Source organism: Amphiprion ocellaris, chromosome 16 (assembly GCF_022539595.1).
Source record: "Amphiprion ocellaris isolate individual 3 ecotype Okinawa chromosome 16, ASM2253959v1, whole genome shotgun sequence".
NCBI lineage: Eukaryota > Metazoa > Chordata > Actinopteri > Pomacentridae > Amphiprion > Amphiprion ocellaris.
This window is the reverse complement of record NC_072781.1, coordinates 4,899,705-4,914,513: the sequence shown is the minus strand read 5'-3', so window position 1 is coordinate 4,914,513 and position 14,809 is coordinate 4,899,705. Positions and strand designations below refer to the sequence as shown.

The 14,809-nt window shown below is 42.3% G+C and overlaps 2 protein-coding genes across 3 annotated transcripts in view; one reads left to right on the top strand and one right to left on the bottom strand.

Annotated features, from left to right (window-relative positions):
• Positions 1-4,774, bottom strand: part of pcnx2 (pecanex 2) — a 42,009-nt gene extending 37,235 nt beyond the window's left edge. Inside the window, exons 1-4 of the mRNA XM_023276594.3 lie at positions 4,281-4,774; positions 1,934-2,136; positions 567-684; positions 409-466 (exon numbers count right to left, since the gene is read on the bottom strand). Coding sequence (XP_023132362.2) covers positions 409-466; positions 567-684; positions 1,934-2,136; positions 4,281-4,433 — 532 coding nt within the window. The 5' untranslated portion in view covers positions 4,434-4,774. The remainder of the gene's footprint in view (positions 1-408; positions 467-566; positions 685-1,933; positions 2,137-4,280) is intronic.
• Positions 4,775-6,110: 1,336 nt separating this feature from the next.
• map3k21 (mitogen-activated protein kinase kinase kinase 21) overlaps positions 6,111-14,809 on the top strand; it is a 35,939-nt gene continuing 27,240 nt past the window's right edge. Inside the window, exon 1 of one of the 2 annotated variants that reach the window (XM_055018723.1) lies at positions 6,111-7,849. In XM_055018723.1, the coding sequence (XP_054874698.1) occupies positions 7,057-7,849 (793 nt within the window). In that variant the 5' untranslated portion in view covers positions 6,111-7,056. The remainder of the gene's footprint in view (positions 7,850-14,809) is intronic. The other variant, XM_055018724.1, reaches the window with a different exon arrangement.

Below are 14,809 nucleotides of genomic sequence, written 5' to 3'. Positions count from 1 at the left end.
GACTGATTTTGACAGAACACTAAACAAGAAGCTCTGAAGCACATGTGTAAAGACTCAGTTGTAGTTAATTGAAAGTAAAGGTTACAAGTTAAACTGCAGATTCTGCTGCCTTTCTACATTCTGTCTTCATTCTGAAAGTGCATCTCTTAGTCATACTGGCAGTGATTTTCTAACATCCCACAGAATCAGTAGAAAGTCATCTTTCTAAAAGCTGCTTTGTGCACCATTCATTTGTGCATTTGTGCAAGACTGATGGAAATATTTCTGCAGATTAACCTCTGATCATTCAGTCTTTTCATGGAGTTTTAGCCTGTTTGGGGATAAAAATTGAAAAGCATATAACAGATGAACTGAAAGACCAAAATGCATGAATGACACTTTATTTGAAAAGTTGTATATGAGTCAAACCTAGAGAGAGATTAGCATCATCTTCCACCGTCTTCACCTCGTCTGACTTGGAACAGTCCTGCAAGGGAAGAGAAAGCCACAAACACTGGATTAAAATAATGTGGGTCGACACTGTGGCCGTCATGTCGGCAGGTGTTAAGCTTTTAACCTTCACTCACCACCCCAATCAGCCCCGAGTCGGTCTCGGTCTGTTTCACTGTCACCTGGATCACTGGACTGGGACGCTTCCGGGCCAGCATCGTCATGGCAACGCTGTCGGGGACCGTGCTGCTCTTCCTGTTAGACAAAGAGACAAGCGGACGGATGAAAGGATGAAGATGCAGAAATAGAACAATGGAGAGTCTATGCAAGTCCATACGTTCATTTAACCCTCCTGTTGTCTTCATTTACGGACACCAAAAAAAGGTTGTTCCCTTGTCTGAAAAAAAATCCAAAAACTCAGCAAAAAATTCCCCAAATTTATATAAAAAATTTTTTGCTAAATCTTCAGGAAGAAAATTCAAAAAATTCCTTAAAAGTTTCCCTTAAAACTTTTTTTTTTTAAATCCCCAAATTTGGCAAGAAATAAAAATTTTTAAAAATTTGAAAAATGTAAATATTTTCAAAAAATGAATAAAAATCTTTCAAAAACAATCCTAAAAATATCTAAAGTGATTCCCATTATATTAGTAAGAGTTCTAATATTTTCTTTAAGAACGTTCACAAATCAACCAAAATCCAGCGAAATTCGCTGGATTTTGGTTGATTTTTTTCCGAATGTTCTTAAACTTTTTTTTTTGGAGCATTTCTTTTTTTGCACGAAAAAATGTTCAAAAATTTCCCAAAAATGTTGAAAATTTAGAAGTTTTCACTGTGAAAATATATTTTTTTCCCCACATATTCAAACTTTAAAATGGGTCAGTTTGACCCGCAGGACGACAGGAGGGTTAAAGAGGAAATAGAAGGTTTGGAATACTAGAATACGCTGATTTACAGAGACGTAGGGAGTCGGAGGAACATTTGTGTCTGGACTTGCTGTTTCATCTCAGCTCAATTAAGAGAAATACGGCCGTGCAGAGAACAGGAAGTGATGGATTTTCTTTTATTAGTCTCGGCGCAGATCAAGTGTGCCACGGCGGAGTGGCCGGCTGAAGATCACCGACCTCCCCTCATTAGCTCGCTCATTCACCAAAGCTGCACTGAGTCTTTGAAATGGAGCAGAAAGAGTCTGTATGCCACTGGAAGACACTTGATTACGAAACCAATCTGATCTCAAAGAAAGAGACGACTGAGAAGAAACACAGACGACTAAAAACGGACACTCGTGTTTAGTTATACTTAGCAATGGCGGCATTATTCTAAAAAGGAGCTCTCAGGCCCAAATGCACAATTAATAATTAAGTCGTATCATTAGGGATTTAGCCCTCTACCCTAGATTTCCCAATGACTAATCTGACATGGAAGCAGCTCAAGGCACAATCTGTCTCTGCTGCTTCAGATTGATCCGGCTGATTGTGTTTTCAGGATTATAAGCGTGTTTTTGTACCTGATGCTGGCGGGCAGGCAGGAGTCAGAGGCGTTGCTTTTCTTCTCCTGAGCCTTGCTGAGGTCGGAGAGGCTGCTGCGGACCACCGCCTCGCCCTCATCGAACATCAGGTGCAGCCGGTAGTTGGCCAGCTTGATGAGGATGAAGAAGACGGTGATGGAGGTGCAGTAGATGCTCAGAGCCATGGTGGTCGGAGGCAGGGCCTGTGGAGACGAGAAAGTAGGAGGGCTTCAGATGTAATATTCAAATCTCCAGAGACTCCTGACTCCATCTGGACAGTTTAACCCTCGTGTCGTCCTGTGGGTCAAAATTGACCCCTTTTAAAGTTTGAAATGTGGAAAAAAAAAAAAACATTTCACAGTGAAACTTGTGATGTCCACATTTTCAACATTTTTGGAAAATCTTTGAACATTTTTTGGTGAAAAAAAGAAATGTTTCTTAAGAACATTCACAAAAAAACATCAACTAAAATCCAGCAAATTTCGCTGGATTTTAGATGATTTTTTTGTGAATGTTCTTAAAGAAAATATTAGAAGTTTTACTGATATATGTAATCACTTTAGATATTTTTAGGATTTTTTGGAAGATTTTTACTCATTTTTTAAAATATTTACAAGAATTTTATTGCCAAATTTGGGAGATTTTTAAAAAAATAAAACTTTAAAGGAATTATTCAAATTTTCTTCCTGAAGGTTTTGCAAATTTTCAGAAATTTGGGGAATTTTTTTTTTTTGCCAATATTTTTTGGTGCCCGTAAATTAGGACAACAGGAGGATTAAAGCTGTAGCACCAATTATCTGTTCTCATTTATCTGCCCACCCGAGTGTATTACAGGCTCAGCGAACCACAAGATCTGATCTGATATATTGGCGGATTAATGGAGTTTGCTGATCCACGAGGAAGGAACGGCCCATAGCATGGAGCAGGAAGATCACGGACAAAAGCATCCGCATCACGTCGACACGACTCATGCAGTTCTTGCAGATTTACAGCCCACATTTACAGCATTTGTGCTCACATTTGAGTGCACTTCAACTTTCTTTTGTCATCTGGCGCCGGGTGCGACCTTCACAGAAAAAAAAATGCTAATAAACTTGAAATTTGACACATCTCTCCCAGAGAGCTTGTGTTGTTTTTGCAGGGGAAGCAGTGGATGTTTTGACACAGACTGGAAACTGTCAGTAGCAACAATTTAATATAGATTTAGTGTCAGAACGTTTAAACATCTGTGGTGTCACTCACACATCCCAATCTGTTACTTTGCATTACTAGCTGTCATTCATGGGCGGCGTATCTTGGAGTTACACAAACACACAGTCACAAGATCTGCACGATCTAATATTTATAAGCGTGTGCCTTCATATTGTATCATCTATTTATACCAACAAGCACCTGCAGCAAAGGTTAAGGTGTTTGACCTTTCAGCACCTCTTTGCTTTATTAGCCCTCGTGTCGTCCTGCAGATTTCACTGGATTTTGGTTGATTTTTATGTGAATGTTCTTAAAGAAAATACTAGAAGTTTTACTGATATATATGTAATCACTAGATATTTTTAGGATTTTTTTGGAAGATTATTACTCATTTTTTGAAAATATTTACAAGAATTTTCTTGCCAGATTTGGGGGATTTTTTTTTTTTTTTAAATGAAACTTTTAAGGGAAACTTTTAAGGAATTATTGGAATTTGTCTTCCTGAAGGTTTTGCAAATTTTCAGAAAATTTGACACAGTCAAAAGAGCTGCACAATCTAATATTTATAAGCATGTACCTTCATATTGCATCATCTATTTATACCAACAAGCACCTGCAGCAAAGGTTAAGGTGTTTGACCTTTCAGCACCTCTTTGCTCTCTTAATGCAACCTTTTGCAGCCAAGTTAAATCTGGCATTCGGCTGAGGTTGTGCAGTAACAATAAGTCAAGATTATTCAGAAACAGGGATTTTCTCACTGCATATCTCCATGGCTTGGTGGTAAATGAGGCGGGACATTATGATTAGTCTGTGTTGCATGTATTCCAAAAGGCCAGGACGTGAAAATATCTGTGCACCGTGGTTTCCTGCCTCCACCAGTCACATCCAGGAGCAGCCATGCGTTCCGTCACTGCATGCAGGGGGAAGATACTGCGACAGTGCCCTTTTTCTAGCCCGTTTCCCTCAGCAGCGACCAGACAGCAGATAATGCTCAGATTCTCGCAGAGCTGCTGCTCGTTTATCCGGATAAACGTGAATTAAACGTCCTAATAGGTACCGTGGGCTCCTCAAACCCCCTCCGCGGCCTTGAACGTCATGCCCCCCCCCCCCCCCCCCCCCCCAAATAATAATCATAATGATAATAATAAAAACTCACCAGATGGAGCGACAGGGGCAACATCAGGAGGAATATCCACAGATAGAGGTGGCAGGAGTTGTTGAATTTGTTCTGGTCCGGGTCGTGGTACCAGCCCCCGGTCAGGGATGCCCAGACTCCCTGACGCAGGGTCTGCACAACCTGGGAGCCCATCTCCGCTCCCCTCTCCTCCTCCTCCTCCTCTCCGCTCAGGTTGGACGGACGGATGATGGTGATGGTGAGGGTGCTGCTAGGCTACAATGAAATGCTCTCCTCTAATGCATGTCGCTACGCCTCCATGTTGGAGCGATGCGGCGCGTCTCCCTAACCTCCTCCTTCATGCCTCGTCGCTGCGCCTCGGCGTCGTCCTCTCGGCTGCCTGCTCCCATCCCAATGTCGAGTCGTGCGTCGCTGCTGCTGCTGCTGCCGCGGTCCTCATCTTGTCCTGTTGGTCTCTCTCCTTCCTCCCTGTCCCTCTCTCTCCTCTCCGGCTGCCTGTACAGATGCGCAGCTCTGACCGCCCCCTCCCTTCCTCCTCCTCTTCCTCCTCCTCTTCCTCAACCCTGCCTATCCATCCATCCCCTCCTATTATGTGAGTCCCACCTTCAGTGTTAAGGATGTGTGCGCACAGCCAAGCGGTTTGCAGGGGAAATCAGACATGCAGTCAAGCCACATTGTGCAGAGATGCTGACAGTAGCCAACGTATGCACAGGCTTGCGTGTAATATAAGATAATACGGCATAAAAATAAGAAACAAAGCTTGTTAATATCCAGAGAATCCTTGGATATGTTGGGTCTTATCTTAGATCTATAATAAATGAGTCAGGTTAATCTCCAGAATTAATAATACTGTACAGTCTCAGCCTTAATATGCACTGTAGTCAGGTGAACTTGTGTTTTATATATTTTTCATTCATATCTCAATATTTAGGTTAATTCTTAATATGAATCTTATTGACTTTGGCTCAATGGCTGTTGCATTAAATGTGCTATTATAAATAACAGTGACTTGTCTTGACTAAGTAGCTAATGCATTGAGCTAATGTGTGCAAGCTGCAGACGACACGGGAACATGCATGAACAGTAGGCTTCTTCTATTATATTATATTATATTATATTATATTATATTATATTATATTATATTATATTATATTATATTATATTATATTATATTATATTATATTATATTATATTATATGGTTTATGCTAAAAGGTAATGTTTAGAAGCCATGTAGGCTGCATATATACAAGCACATAGTAGGCCTGATTATTGATAGACATTAATAAATATATGATATGATATGATATGATGTAGTTTAACAATGTAATGCTTACAAGCTTTGCAAACTTCACTCAGTATATGCATGTACATTGCAGGCACAATATGATATAATACTGACAGTATCCAAGCCAATGCATGCGTGTGATTACAGTACTTATAGGTAATGTAGCTTATGCTTAAAAGTCATGTTTAAGCTAGGATCTATGTAGTCTACACTCAGTATATGCATGCAAATGGTAGGCCTGATAGTTGATAGACATTAATAAATAAATGATATGATGTGATATGATAGCAGAAGTGTGTGTGTGTGTGTGTGCGTATGTGTGACATAAGCAATTTCCCCTCGGTGATCAATAAAGTATTTCTGACTGATTTGTGTGTGTTTGTGTGTTTGCATGTCATTATATGGTCCACTATTCCCATGATTTCCCTGAAGGCGCGCTCTCCTGCTCTCACACATTCCTCCGGTGGCTCCTCCCTCCTCCTCCTCCCCTCCATTGCTGCTGCAGTCACGTGTCACGCCGTCGACCAATCAGCGCGGCCCTCAGCTAGCAGCGGCGCAGCAGCAACGTCCCCAGATCGTCCGTCCAGCCACTGCTGGGTCCGACTCCGTCTGGCGACAACGGCAGTGGGGGACTTGTTTTGATTAAAGTTGACGGATTTTTTTCATGGGTTTTCCTCATGTTATCGTTGCGTCGAAATCCAGGATGTCTGCTGCGCTTTCCGAGTCTTTAGCCGTTGGCTGTTCCTCACATCCCAGACGGAGAAACAAACTTGGGAATTAACCGATCTTAGAGCGGAGAGCAGCAACTTTTCCAACTGCTGTACTAGTAAACGGGCTGACCTATGCTAAGCTAAGCCGTTAGCCAAAAGTCTGGAATGCAGTTGAAATTCCTCTAAAAAATCCACAGACGAGCAGGCAGACTTTCCACTCCGCGACTCGGTGACTGTATGAGATTTCCGAGCGACTTTGGAAGTGAAAGCTGCCCCACGGAGCCGCTGTGTGTCTGGTCCGGGTGGACGGTGCAGGTGCACCTCCTGCGGCACCTGCGAAAACTTGGTAACTTAGCTTCATCGCATTAGCTTGTTGGTTAGCATTAAGCAGCAGAAGAAAGTGTTGCGGGAAAGTTTGTCCTCTCATAGTAGAAATTATTTCAGCCATTCATTTTACAACAACCTTACATTGTTATTTTACCGTCAGCCCCCAAAGTGTAGGTATTAGCTGGACCGTATCTCTGCTAACCGTACCAGCCTCGCTAGCTAGTTATTGACCCTCACTGTTACCGGAGTGGCGACGTGGATTCAGACACGGCTGTGGACGCTCTCTGTCTCCCACAGGACTTTGGACAGTTTGACTTTGCCGTGGGCTGCGCAGAGAAATCCCCTCTGTTCTCGCCGGATAGTCTCGGAGATGTGACAGCATGATTATCTCAAAAAGCTACTTTTTACCGTTTTAAAGTTTTCATTTTGTCCTAAAAGCTCCGCACCCTATGGTGCCGCTACGGCCACCGAGAAATGGATGTCTCGCAGGCCGCTTTCCCAAACGGTGAAGGGCGGCCGGGCGGCGGTGGGACCGGGGAGCATGCCTGGGCAGAGTCCCCCACAGTTCGGGCGTGGGCTCACTCTGCCCCGCTGTGCCCGACTCGATCCCTGTGGACCGCCGCGTATGACTACGAGGCAAGCGGGGAGGACGAGCTCAGTCTCAGGCGGGGGGACGTGGTAGAGGTCCTATCCAAGGACGCTGCGATCTCCGGGGACGAGGGATGGTGGACTGGCAAGATCAACCACCGGGTCGGGATCTTCCCCTCCAACTATGTCACCTACCAGCCCGCTATTTACCGTCTCCCCACTACCAGTGTGTCGGTGGGGGTACGAGAGCGAGTCCCGGGCTCGCCGGTGCAGATCCCCTTCAGTGAACTGGTCTTAGAGGAGATCATCGGCGTGGGTGGATTTGGAAAAGTTTACCGGGGCACATGGAAGGACCAGGAGGTCGCCGTGAAGGCGGCTCGGCAGGACCCAGATGAGGACATAACGGCCACCTCCGGCAGTGTTAAACAGGAGGCGAAGCTTTTCTCCATGCTGCAGCACCCCAACATTATTAAACTGGAAGGGGTGTGCTTGGAGGAGCCCAACCTGTGCCTGGTCATGGAGTATGCCCGAGGCGGGACACTGAACCGGGTGCTGACCGGAAGGCGCATCCCTCCTCACATCCTGGTCAATTGGGCCGTGCAGATTGCACGCGGGATGCACTATCTGCACGAGGAGGCCGTGGTACCCATCATCCATCGTGACCTGAAGTCTAGCAACAGTAAGTTGAAGTGTGCCTCTTTGTGTCCTTAAGATAGAGAAATGGAGATAAAGAACTTTACTAGAGAAGGTCACATGTGGACCATGCACCTGTTGCACATGCAGCACTCCCTCCCTTAGTGCTCTGATGCAGCGTGGCTATCAGGATAGAGGTTTACCACATTTATTCCAGAACTTAAACTATGGAGCAGATTGACAGATTTCTCAAAGAAAAAAATCCTCATTTTGCAAGTATAGTGTCTTGTGTGTGTGTAGATTCTGGTAGTTTGGGCAGTATTTAGCTTTTTCACAGTAGAACCTGAAGGGAGACCTGCTAAAAGCAACATGCAATAGATATAACTATAAAAGATTCTCATGCACCCATGCACATGCAGCACTCTCTCTTGGTTATTTACAGTACTGTGTTAGGGTTAACTAACCACACAGCCACTTTTAAAGCAGTTATTCTATGCCTGTTTGGTGACTCCACATGCATTATCCTGTTGTACACATAATGCATGTTTAATGTAGGGACATGTTTGCTTGTTGTTATGAAAATCTAGTGTAGTGATTACAACATGAACTGAAGTTGCTGCAAACCCGTAGTCCCCATGTACATGTCTCACCACATGACTGGAACAGCGCTGCCCTTTACTCAGGATGGATTTATAACAGTGTAAAAAGTGTGTGGAGTATGGAGTGGTGGGGGGATGCCATCAAGAGGATGTGAAATAAAGTCTGAGTTTGCTCAGCTGGGCTGCTCTCCCTGCACTCACTAACCCCCCTTATCCTTTAGCACACACACACACACACACACACACACACACACCTTCCCAGCCCCCTCGCCACCAAAAGTTGAAATGTTGTTCAAATAAAGTCAGTGATTTACCAAACACATAACGAGACACACTCGGCTCACACTGTCAGGCCATGTGCTTGACCAACCACTGCCAGTACAGAGTTGATAGGATAAGAAGTCAGACAGAGGACCTAACTGAGTCTAATAATAAAGATATCTATTTAATTATGGACTTTCTGTCATGCAGGAATGATCACATATTCAGCAGAGAATGACTACACAGTTTTGCAATTGTCTGCTGCATTCGTGTTTGAAAAATGACACTGGGTAAAGGCTTAGTCTCACTCTGGAGTCTCTAATATAGCAGATTATGCAGCTGAACTTGGTCCAGTGCTGTAGGCCAACTGTGCTAGTTCCTCCATGTACTTGTAATTGACAACAGGCCAGCAAACTTTAGTTTCCCAGGACTGAGTAATGAATGGACAGGACTCGATGAGAAAAGAGGTTTGACTCACGTACCCACTGATACAGGCTACTCACTTCAACTCAAGTGTGTTTATGTGTGTAATATGACTCCAAACACTATTTCTCTCTTTTGTGACCAGAGACTCTTATCAACCTGGGGCCATGTGGGGAGCAGCTCCGGCGTAATGATCTCTGTTTATCTCCAGCTGTGAGAGTCGATGTGTGAATGTAGGGATGAAACATGTGAAATGTGCACAGTCCAGACCCTCCCTGATCACTAGGTGAAGACATGTAGATTAGATTTGAAAAAGCTTGCGCTGCACAGATGTGGTGGGTCTTACGCATGAAATCTGTGCATGCAGGTCAAATACACGTTAGTTATAATGTATCTAACCTGCACCTGCATGACAAAAAGCTCACAGCTTTTCAACACTTACCACTAGTGTTACAATGCAGTTACATTTGGATATTGTGGTAAATTACAAAATGTAAGAGAAAAAATATGTAGCTTTTGCAGTGCATGAATAAACGGATTAACTCTCTACAACAGAATTATCACGTTATTCATACAGTTAATGTGTTTTTGTGCATATAATAGCCCTGATGAAATGTAATGAACAGTGCATAAGGGCTCAACCCTGCAAGTAGTCTTATTTAAGATGAAGATTTGTGTTAATTATAGGGCAGATGGAGAGAAAGGATTTAACTGCTGTTTAGACTGTTTCAGCTAATCGGATGTTTGGTGAACATACACAGACTCCCCCGAACAGGCACAGTGCTGCTAATACAAGTCAGTGTGTTTATCCTGCCACTTCACTGCGACATAGAGACAGCTTAAGCTTTAAGTAAAGAATTTAAAACTAAAATTAGGCGAGATCATTCACAGTGTACTTATTACTGAGCCCTGATGAAACCTGGGAACACAAGATTTACATGAAGATTATTACAGAGTAGCAAAAAGTATGAATTATTTCAACAGCTAGAGCCCAACGCTAAGCTGTTCCCACAAAATGAGACAAAGAAAAAGGCTAAATTCTAGCAGCAGTGGAGTTGCATTTAGCCGATTGTCCCAGGGTCAGAAGTCTGAACATCTGTAGTCAATATACAGTATTTTCTAAATAAAGCAAGAACGAAAGAAGCTGTATGTGTTTGCTTAGAACCAGGGCAGTGAGTTCACAAAAGACTCTCTCCTGCAGACAAATACACAAATGGCACCCTGCCGTGTGTTGGGTTGTTTTCCCACTAAAAAAAACAGGAATAATGCAGCTTAGAGAAGTTGTTGCATCTGCTAGTGTAGGCCTGTTGTCTGTTTGCCTTGGCATCATGTGTGCATCGGTCAGTCTAAAAGGATAAAAGAAGTGAGAATTATCTACACAGGGGGTAAAAATAAAATGGATATACTACAATAATTGGTTTTTAATCAGCAATCTGTCATTTTTAATACGTAATGAGCAGAATATCTGGTGGCGTGGCCACATCTCTTTTCTTTCTGTATCACGTTGTTTCACTACAGGACGTTTCCTCTCGGTGTAAACCAGGACATAAACAGGTAGATGTAAACAGGAGAAGAACAACAAACTTCACCAACTTCACTCAACTAGTCTGCCTGTCATTTATCAACTTGCAGTGTACACATGCTCCAAGCAGACAAACATACAGCTATTTGATCAATGATTAGCCTGTAAAGTAATATGTTGGAAGTCAGCAAGATTTGTCCAATCTCTTTTGTGTTTTTCAACCTAATCTGTAAAATCCCAGCCTGCAGGGAGGAATGTTGCTAATGAGGGATAAAAGCTTAACATACGTTTACACAATGGACTGGTCAAGCAGCGGTTGCTAGGCTACTGTGGCCAGAAGAATGGCTAGGACTCGGAGGGTCTCAAAGCCCTCGTTTTGTTTTGTTCCGTTCATATTTAATCTCCCAGAGAGCAGCGGTACTCTTTTATTGCCACAAACTGAGGGGGTTTCCCTTCTTACTTTGTTATTTCTCTCCTTCCTTTCCTTGGTCCATTCTGCACTCGATTGCAGCTTATTATTTTTCATGTCTGCTTTTTAGCCAACACAACTTTCAGACGAGAAGGATGATGTTTTTAACATCAAGTTCTTAAAGAGATCAAAATAAACAGAGTTTATCCTGCTAACAAGTATTATTTTGCTACATGCAGTATGATATAGCTTACATCTTTATACATTTGAGTTTTGTTGTCATCCAACAGCTGCTGTTTACCAATAGTTGTAGTGACACACGTAGAGTCACTAAAACATGTAAATGATATACTTTGTTCTGAAAGATGCAGTTTTTTACAGAATAGCTCCATGTCAGGCAGATGTCACTGTGTATGCTCTGAGTTTGTAAAATATAATGGTAATGACAGTGTATGGTTCCTTAATGCAGTAACATAGCTCGTCAGTGTTTTGAATTCTTTTGCTTTAATACAGATGGCAAGAAAGCACAAGTTATTTCCCGCTTTAGCAATGCAAGAGACAGTATGTGTTCGGAGAGTGAATTTATTGTGAATTTTTGTCCTGTGAGGGATTTGTTGTTTTTAGTTTCCAGTTCATCCATTTATTGTCCCTTCCTTCTTTCTTATTTCACAATTAAGGCTGGAAGAATCAAAGAGCAGAAGATAGGACTGAGAAATCACACTGAAACCTGGCCCTGAGCGAGCATGCATAACCCACATTAACTTTGGAGTTTCAAATCTTAGTGCGAGCAATAGTATGCCAGGAATGTGTGCTTGAACGCCACTGAAACCGATGGAGTTCCGTTTGGAGCGTGTGCAACAGCATACTCCCATCAATCTTAAGCTATTGTTAGACTTCATCACACTGTCCCTGTGTTCCCCTCCCTCTGCCCATTTCATTCTCCACGCGCCTGCCATTCTGCAGATCTGCAGAGGCAGGAAGGATTTCCTTGCATGTTAATACACCGAAAGTAATGCAGATGTAGTAATAAATGCAGAGGATGTGTAGAGGTCGAAGGCCTGTACAGATGACAAGTGCAGCTTCTATTTCTTTATATGAAGCATTCAGTGTAAAAATAGGCTTAAATTTTCTAAACATTAATAGGAGACTTCTTGTAAATACTTGACAGTGCCAGTCACTTTTATATCACTTTTATTATAAATTTACTGATTAAAATGGCACACCAAAATTATTAGCACAGTCCAGACTAGATTCTTCAAGTAGTAAACTCATATTGTTTTGATAAGTGACAAATTTACTCCAAGCATTTGCCCGATGAAAGTAATATAATAATAAATAGATCTCAATCATGATAAAAATTGATTTCATTGTGCACAGAGGTGGATCAGCCATCACTTTGCTCCAGTTTTAAATAAAATAGATTTGAAAACTGAATTTACAAATTAGTGATCCACCTCAGGATGCATATTGTGCATCCTGATACCAAAATTATGAAAATAGGCTCAGCTTGCTTAAACATAAAGTATGAAAACACCAAATAGTCTGCAATCTTTCCTCTAAACCACCCTATTTCTGCAACAGCACTGAAAAAGAACTTCTGTTCAATCTTGTTTTTCACTACTAGGTCATAACGAGCCACGCAACAGAAGGAAAAACACGACCTGAAGTAGTCAAAATAAGTGTCCTTCAAGAGAATCTCTTTTTCCTTGACTAATTTTTGTTTTGACTCTCCCTACTTCTGGAATAAGTCGAGTCTAACAGGGAAAGTTACCAAAGCTTGACTAGGTGTTGCAGGGCAACTTTTTTCTGGCTTCCCACAATTATCCCTGGTGACACGCAGACAGTTACTGCCTGTCTTTTCTCTGACGAGAGAATGGGCAGAGGGGAGAGAGGAGGAGTTGAGATGCTTTCACTGTGTTTTTTATGACCTCTCCCTGACTGCACCTATTGTTGCAGGACTGGGTGAAAAGGAAAAGGGCCCACAGCTGAGAAGAGCTGCCTTCCAAATCAACCAATCCCCTCCATTCCCCTCTGCAGCTCACTAGCACATTGATAGATGCTAATACAGCGAAGGACACTAGCTGTACACCTTTAACTTTTGATATGTTTTAATTAGCCTAGCCACGGGTTAATTCGGGCCTTTACAGACGCATACTAGGAGAGGAAGAGGGCAGACAAAGAGTAAGTGGCCCGGAGAGATGTGACCATGATAGATGGATTTAGCCAACCATTAGCCCTGATCCTTTTCCCATCAACCAGAATGCCTGGGGGCACTCTCATTTCAGCCGGGAGAGACAGACCGGCCGCTGAATGTTTAGCAGCCTTGTTTCTGCTTACTACAGGAAGCTCTCTTATGCTCATGCTTAGTCAGTTGGCACAGTTAGGAAAATACTGCCACGTCAAGTTAGGAAGGTGCACTCTGAAGTTTTCCAGCAACAAGGGAACACTTTAATCAAAAATGTCTCTGTAATGTAGCCGTATACCCTTCAAAATGCACTTGACATGATGAGAAGCACTATTTCACACACCGCTGTTGCTCGGGAGGCAAAGACATTAAAAATCTGCCTTTGTGCAACTTCTTCTCCCACTACTGCTTGTACTCTTGTTGGCAGTTTATATTGGATGTATTTATAATCTGCATGAAATACTGTAGATGTAGATGTGGCCAAATTGTACTAAGCACATTTAGGCTATGCAGTGTTTATAGATTCTTACTGAAAAGGCACAAAAAAACTGAATGCAGTTCAACTGTATTGCATCATAAAACACTTTGTATTTTTAATTAGAAAATTTCAGCTACTACAGGGTTGCAGAGAGTACGATCTGGGGAATTTTAAGTTTGTTGAAGAGAGAAGAAATGGTCATGTTTGCCCGAAAAGTGTATTTTTTCTTTTTACCTCGAGGGGATAAAGCAATGGGAAGAAGCGTGGGACCTGCTTTGAAGGCAGCAGTTATGCTTCTGATCTTCCTACTGTTCCACCATGAAAGATGGGTCTGCCTCAAGACCCACTGTTGGAAAAGGGAATTAAATGGGGGTTGGACGGAGGGTGGGGTCTGCCTGGGAGGCATATCCATCTCCAATTGCGCTGAGCTGTTGTCCGCTTCACAACATTTTCTTTTCAAAAGAGTAAGAAAATGTAGATGGAGACCAAGCAGCAGAAGCACACAACACAACCAACAATCTCTGTTAAAACCTTTGTAGATGTGAGCAGTTTTAAGGGCAGTGACTGCAGAGGGCATGTGATATCATTTAGGAATATTATCTAATATTATTATTGATTATCTGACCCTTTTACATGATTTTATTGCTCCAAATGGATTTCACACATTTCCTGTTTGCTTACGACTCTGACTTATCTAATAACAGTGAATGATAAGATAGTTAAAAGCTAGACACAATTGCATTTGCAAATCTATAGTTTGTGCTTATAGTTGACAGAAGCACTGGCCTACTTCTAATATTGAATATTCTCACCAAATATTTATTGGTCAGACTTCGATTACTGAATAAAGATGACAAGCATTTGTATCATCATATTTATGAGAAAAACAAACAAAAACACAAGTACAAGTCAGCCAAGATATAACTGTGGCATTCCAGCATATTCAAAGCTGTCAGTTTTCTTGCACTTGTACTTCCCTGGGGCTATTTTTACTAGCATGTAACTGTGTGCAAAGTTTATTGTCATGGCCTATTTAGACAGGAATAAATTCTAAAGGTGCAGAGTATTAATTTGGTTACCATTATTCCACCTGCTCTTGTTAAAAAGTAACTTATCCAGTCAGGCCTTA